Source organism: Montipora foliosa, chromosome 4, assembly GCF_036669935.1.
Source record: "Montipora foliosa isolate CH-2021 chromosome 4, ASM3666993v2, whole genome shotgun sequence".
Lineage (NCBI taxonomy): Eukaryota > Metazoa > Cnidaria > Anthozoa > Scleractinia > Acroporidae > Montipora > Montipora foliosa.
This window is the reverse complement of record NC_090872.1, coordinates 12,080,690-12,088,189: the sequence shown is the minus strand read 5'-3', so window position 1 is coordinate 12,088,189 and position 7,500 is coordinate 12,080,690. Positions and strand designations below refer to the sequence as shown.

Below are 7,500 nucleotides of genomic sequence, written 5' to 3'. Positions count from 1 at the left end.
CGCCCGCGTTCAACGCTATCCACTGTTTTTGTATTTACTAACAAAGGATATTGGGAGTTTGAGTAGCTAATAAGAGCGCGCCTTCAACGTTAACCACTGTGAAAGTATATTCTAAAGTTACTTATCCACTACGATTCATCTCCACGTTCGTGAATAGTTCTTACAGTGCGATGCGCCTTACCGTGGCCACCTAACAACGTTTTTTACAAATTATCCGCCAATAAGGGTGTGCGAATTTGATTGACAGTCACGCCTCCTTGCAAAGATTGTACGGTTGTAAGTTGAACACCATTGAATGGGTTGTTGAGTTGACGTATTTACACGTAGTTGTCAAATGTGAAAGTTTGTTGGTTTGTTGCACTGTAATTTGTTTCACGAGTGGAGGCTCTTTTTAATCTTATTAAATAGAACGTACCGTTTGATATCACTGCAAGTGGCGTGTTCTCCTTCTTTGCGTGCGTGAAAGCCTCGCCAGGGTTGAATCTTTTTTTCCCAGTCACCTGATCTACTCTCTCTTCCAACTTTCTCATAGACCTCTTTTGTTTGTCAACCGTGTCTCGAAGTTTTGTATTCTCCTGTGGGTGAAATTTACGGCTATCTTAGATTTACTTCGGGAAAGTTGGAAATCTCCGAGATACACTCGCTTTATAGGGATACTCCGACTTGAGCATTTTTTGACTAACGAGACAGTACAGGATTTCCGACAATTCTTGTCACCAAAACTTGCAGCCGTCTTTTTAATTTCGTATTACACGAAAAGCCTGATTCCATATGATCTGCAACGGTCTGCGATCACTCTGCGACACGATCACCGATAGGTCTGCGCCACGTCGCAGACGTATGGAAACATCTGTCCCCTGCGTCTGCGGCGGTCTGCGGCACACGGTCTGAATGATCGGGAAAGTTGAATCTAGTTCTACTTTCCCGACCATTACGACGCTTCCGGCTAAGACAATTTTTTTATGGAAACGTGTGTCTGAGATGATCTGTGTCCTATCGATGGTCTGCAATAAGACAGTTTATAAAATTTTATTTTTCAGTTTTATTCTTTTTTACAATTATTTCTACATTGAACTACATTACAAGGGTAAAGAGATAAAACAGCAAAGTAAATTGCACAAGTGATGAGTTCAGCAAAATGTGCGCAGTGACCGACGCAGACAGCTTCCGATTGTGTCGCAGATCATATCGAAACTAGGCTAAGTATTATTTTGCGATGTACCTCAGAGATTCAAATGAAAACTGACAGAATCTTAAAGAGAAAAAAAAGTTTCAACGGTTTCTTGTTCTAGTTTTCTTCACAAATTATCTCTCGCGTCCAATATCCTTACGGTTTTCACACATGCTATCATCTTCAATGTTCTTAACCTTTTCATTCGTACGATCGAAACGTTCATTCTCGAAAAGTTCAACCATAGAGTTCTTTGTTGGGTAGTCATGAGAATTTGGTGGTATATCAAATCACACTTCTTAGAGCGGTTTTCAATTGAGTGTCGAAAGTAATTAAATAATTACTTTGGTTTATGATTACTTCACTCACTGATTGGTTCAAAGTTCTCGCGGCATTTTTTCAACCAATCAGAAGTGAAACCAAAACCAATCGTGGCTCACGCGTGCACATTTTCCCGCGCTTTGTGTCGGCTACGTGTAATTACTTCGAGTTTTGATTGGTTTGCCGGATTGTCTCAGTCCTTTTTGATTGGCCAAAGTAATTACTTTGGTTTTGGTTTTACGACACTCGCTCTAAGGGGATAATAATCTTCAATATTGCAAATACACCAGAAGAACTTTTCAAAACCTCAACCGTCATCTCGAAAAAAAGTATGGGAACTACTACTACAAGCACTTTTCGAGACAGACAGTTATCCCATTGAGTTACCTTCTCGCCTTTTTTTTCATAGCGCACAAATAAGCTATATCAGGTTTATTTTATGTTCTTCCCACACTGACTCGAAAAAGATTGACAGACAGGCAGAAAGACAGAGAGGTAAGTTGTCTCTCGGCCGAGAGGGTCTATCCCTGAGATGACGTCACAAGCTGTTTTGAATTCCACCTTTGAAGAAATTTTTGCACAGCAAACCAATTTGTGATGTCGTCTCAGGAACAGTCGCACTTGCTCGGCTCCGGGGCAAACGACTTTTTTTAAATTCTACGACGTACTAAAATTGTAATTTCAAAGTGAACACGGCAAGATCATTTTGCATTGGGTCAATAGCTTTCCCTCAGCAAAGAAAAACATTTGAGGTCGGGGGCACTTTAAATATACAACAGCTAAGAATTAGTTGTGATTAAAATTATTAAACTACTCACGGCTTTAAGAGCTAGATTTTCCTCTTTGAGCTTGATCACATGGTGAATTTTTTGTTTTTTGTTTTGATGGCCTAACAACTTGGCGTACTGCTGCCCCAGTTTAGCAACCTAGGTTTGAGATACAGGTTAAAGTAAATGAAATATTAGAAATGTATTGACAGTGACAGACATATTTCGCAAAAAACAACTAAAAGAAAGAAAAAGGACAAATCAGAAAGAGACTGTGAAAGATATTACACACGCTGGTTCCTCTCCGTATTTTGGTATCATCACCCTTGTTCGCAACTAACACCATGAAAGGTTTTAGAACCCACTCACAGTTCCCGAAGTGTAAGGAACGGAGTTGCCGATTTGATGGCGCCATCAAATCGTTCTGACCACAAAGGCAATAAACAATAATCATTTCCCTCGTAACATATGAAGACAATCTTTTTGGATGAAAAATTAAACTCTCTTGATGTCACGTCACGCATGCATGACACAACATCGAGGAGATCCGGTGCAGAAGTTTCCTTTCCTGAAATTGGTGGGTGGGGGGCGGGGGCGGGGGCGGGGACAGGGGGATCAAAACCTCCCGCTTCCCGTACCTTGCTCTCCCCCTTCCCGTACCTTTATCTCCCGCGTCTCCCGCCCATTTCAGTCCTGCTCCCGTCCCCTATAAATGAGGAGACTCAAAACACATCTGGATCATTTAGCTACGTAATTCTTAAGTGATGACGGTCTTCGTTGTTCCAACTTGCAGTTCTGAATTGTGTTGTGTTCTGATAAATACACGTTTCCTGGGGCGGATACAGGTTTTTACAAAATGGGGTCCGGTTAAAGGTGGCGGCGCCCCTGTTGGAGACCCCCGGGAAATGTTGAAATTTGTAGTCTTCGGAAACGCGATTTCTGGCATTCTGAGGCAAAGTCAGCGTGTTACAATTTCATAGAGAAGAAATATTTACCAGATGGTTGTCCTCAACGTTCGTTGTGTCTCACAATCAATTAGTGATAGTCTCGTTTTGTCATTGTTCAATTATACCTTATTAACGATTGTTGTGCTTTCACGCGGATTTAATTAATATAGAGTGAAACAACTGTAGTGAACGTTTTTAAATTTTGTGTTTCATCAAAGACGGGATCCGTAAAAAGCATTCTTCGGGGTATCTTTCCGCAAAACGCTGAACCACAGCATCGTAGTGGACGGGCTTTTCGTAGTGAATGCTCATCAGAGTCAAGCCCGACAATATTTCCGTTGTCATAGTGGTTGACAAGATTCAAAGTACCGTTTCCCGTGGTTCATTGTTGGCTGAAGTGACTGGCGTAGTGCAAACAATTCGCAGTAAACAGTTAATGTTAGGGAAAATGTCTGGGTCACAGGCCTGGTGAAAAAAGAACCACATTCGCACCGAACCAAAATATTTAAAGATCGGTACTCATTTTTTTCTTAATCAGAAAACATTTTAGCTACATTGAACAGCAGCGAATTAAGCCAAACTATGAATACAATGTACTTGTATTTTATATTTTTACAAGTTTTTGACGTATGGTGTTTTAATGTAGAGGGTTCGATCCAACCCCCCTGAACACCCCCCACTCCAGATCCGCCCCAGGTTTTCAGCAATCAGTCCGGAGATTGTTGGGATCATAAAGTCATTAAAATGACGAACTTGCAGCTTAATGTCACCACATAGTAAAATCTTTAGTTCGTTCTGATTCACAGTCATAGACTAAAGGCATAAACGGCGGTCAAAAAAATGTTCTTTTGTTTATGTGCTAATTAGACTCACTAGCCTCGTTTGCATGGACAAAATATAAAAGAAATGTTTCTTGAGAGCGAGGCTAGTTAGTCTAATTAGCACATAAACAAAAGAATACATTATTGGCCGCCATTTATGCATTCCGTCTATAAGGAGCAAACTGCCAAGAAGGTCTTCCATGCAGGGACCTATTAAAATTGTCTTCGACGACATTTTTATAATGAAGTCGCGTCACTTTGCTTGTCTTGGAGCAGTTACGCGATAACCATTTGAAATTTCATGACCTATGACGTAGCCACCGTGAAAGGGTTTACAATTTCACCGGAGGTTTGTTTGTTTTTCAACCCAAGCGCAAATTTTTGTTTGCTTGATTGCTCAGAAGAGGCTAATGCAAGTCAGATATCATTTGTGTTCTTTTTTTTTTAAATATATTGTAACGCATTAATAAATGACAACAAGTAGGGTTTTGCATTTCTCTCCCGCTTTCCGCACTCTTAGAACTCCCGCATCCCGCCCTTTTCTCTCCCGTTTCCCGTAACCCTCCCGCCCCTATTCTCCCGGGCTTCCGCCCCCCTGTCCCCCTCCACAAATTAAGGAAACCTCTGCCCAACAGGGTAGTTTTTGGAAGATATGGAATCCAAATTCAGCGATTATTTTCTTTAATCCATATTTCGGGAGATGTCTCTAAAAACAACACATAAAGGAACTGTGGATTCAGGAGTTTTCAATTTACGAGATTTACCTCCTCTTTGGCTCTACTGTTTTGACAAAGAAGGGCCCTCCTTTCAGCTTCGTATTCATCTAACTGATCCTGAAACGATTAAAAAAAGTGCTTTTTCTTTCGCTATTGTCATATAGCCAGTCAACTTGGTTTACTTACTTTACTTACTTTAAATGCTCCGTTTTAGGGGTATCAGAGCTACAGCTACACGGATCAGAGGAAAGTCGAAACAGACGTCGATGGAATGAGACGGGGATCGAACTGGCGACCTCCAGCTCAGAAGACCACGCACTGACCGACTGAGCTACGCCTGCTACGAAAAAAATTGTCTGATGTGACATTCCCTGATACCCACATTTATCACAATTTCCTTTGCTTTTAATTTGGTCTCGAGAAGCATCTCAACACGACGAAAACATCGCACACCACCTCTTTCTTCTTCTTTTCGGTTCTGTTGCCCGATACAGAGTTTGGGCGAAAAGGGCAGTTCAATAGCTTACCTTAAACGGCTCAATCTTTTGCCACAGCTCCTCGTATCTTGTTTTCCACCTGAAAAGAAATAAGGAAATTTGTCTTTAAAGCCAGAATAAAAAAAAAACCTATAACCTGGGAAAGTACTAGCGAAACAAGAAAAAAAAAACACATTCGGGTAGCCAGGGTGGGGGCTTTTTTCGGAGTGAGTAAGTTCGGAGTAGATTCATGATGAAGTCAGTGAAAAGCTTGACAAAGTGCTAACAAGACTCGGCGAGTTAGAGGCTATGCAAGGTAGAGTGGTAGAATTGGAAAAAGAAAACAAAAGTTTACAAGAAAGCCTGAACATCGCTCAAAAAGACATCGTCGACCTGAATTTGTCTTCAACCGCCACGTGTGCAACACTGGAAACCCACGCAAAGAATCTGGAAGACCTCAATGCTAAAATAAAACATCTTGAATGCCGCAACATCAAGTTAGAAGCATACACAAGACGTGAAAATTTAAAAGTGTTTAATGTTCCAGAAGGAAGAGGTGAGTCAACTTCTGCTGAAGATCAATTAAAAAAAGTGATGCGCGATAAACTTAAGATCCCAGAGGAAGATATCGAACAAATCCGTTTCGAACGCGTTCACCGCATCACTACTAAGAAGAATACCAGTCGAGGACAGAACTCCAAACCTAGGCCTATTATAGCTAAATTCAGCTTCTTTCAAGACAAGGAGTATGTTTGGTCTTTTGTTAAAAACTTGAAAAACACCAACATTTCAATTGCGAATGATTTCCCCCGGGAAATTGATGAAATACAGAAAACGTTATATCCCATCTTGAAAAAGGCCAAACAGAGAAAGCAAACAGCCTATTTTAAAGTTGATAAGCTAATTATAAACGGGCAAATCTACAGAGGTGAAGAAACAACCAATCTCCCATACTATGGTCTCATTATGGACACAAGAAACAGCGGAAACCAAAGCCAAAGCGGTCACAGCGCGACAGCACATCTATAGTTTAATTTAGTTTAAGGTTTATGTGTGTAATAAGTGTTAAACTACTTAACCCTTCTTGTTTAATTAGAAATGTGAATGCTCCGGAAACTTCTTACTTCATACGTTACTGTATGTTTTTTTTTTGTAGATTAATAATTTGTTTTAGGCGAATATTATCGGTTTATGTGCATTATACTTTCTTGCACTCTGCTATACCATCGTTTTCATTTTCGTTTTATATGACTTCTTCTATAATATCACTCCCCCGATTCAGCTACAATGACCGATCATTCTCTTAATCTACTATCTCTCAATGCGAGGGGACTAAGCAATTTCAGAAAAAGGCGAACAATTTTCACGTGGTGTCGGAAACGAAACTCGGATATAATATTCCTGCAAGAAACTCATTCGACATTGTCAACACACTTAAAATGGAAAAACGAATGGGGTGCAGAACTTATTTGCTCCCATGGGAGCTCAAACTCTCGAGGTGTTGCAATCTTGATCAAAAAAGGTCTTGACTGCGTTATTCACTCTCAGATTGTAGATACATCGGGGAGGTATATCGTTCTTAAAGCCGCTATCAAAGATAAAATGTATGTTCTTGTAAACATTTATGCACCAAACAAAGACGAAGACATCATTAAATTCCTCAAAAATGTGTTAACTAAGCTGCAGACCGAAAATTTAGATTCAGAGGAAAATATTGTGATTGGAGGTGATTTCAATTGTCCTCTGAATCCTATACTGGACAAAAAAGGTGGCATAATGACACCTAGGAAATCTGTGATAAATTCCATCAATGATGTCCAAAGTCAATTAGATCTTGTAGATATATGGAGAGTTAAAAACCCACAAACTAAAAGTTTTACCTGGAGTCAACAATTTCCGCCGATATTTTGTCGCCTGGATTATTGGTTGATCTCTAACAATTTACACGACTGGGTCAAAGCCACAAATATAATCCCCGCCATCAGAACTGACCATTCTGCTATCTATTTAGAATTTGGGAACGTGGACAAAGAGGCTAAGGGTCCTGGGTTCTGGAAGATGAACACCTCCATATTGGAGGATGATGAGTACATTGATGACCTTACAAAAATGGTACCAATTTGGATCACGGAAGGCCGAAAAGAACTTTCAGACCACCGTAACATTTGGGACTGGATAAAATATAACATAAGAGCTCATGCTATAAAATATTCCAAAAAGAAGGCAAAGGAGAGAAACGAAAGAGGATCAAAACTTGAAAAAGAATATACTGAAGCGAAAC

At 40.3% G+C, this 7,500-nt stretch overlaps 1 protein-coding gene across 2 annotated transcripts in view; it reads right to left on the bottom strand.

The window, feature by feature from the left end:
* LOC137999860 (hyaluronan-mediated motility receptor-like) overlaps positions 1 to 7,500 on the bottom strand; it is a 44,862-nt gene that overhangs the window by 8,906 nt on the left and 28,456 nt on the right. For both annotated transcript variants that reach the window (XM_068845813.1, XM_068845814.1), the window contains 4 exons: positions 5,271 to 5,319; positions 4,792 to 4,860; positions 2,311 to 2,418; positions 416 to 575 (listed from right to left, as the gene is read on the bottom strand). In XM_068845813.1, the coding sequence (XP_068701914.1) occupies positions 416 to 575; positions 2,311 to 2,418; positions 4,792 to 4,860; positions 5,271 to 5,319 (386 nt within the window). The remainder of the gene's footprint in view (positions 1 to 415; positions 576 to 2,310; positions 2,419 to 4,791; positions 4,861 to 5,270; positions 5,320 to 7,500) is intronic.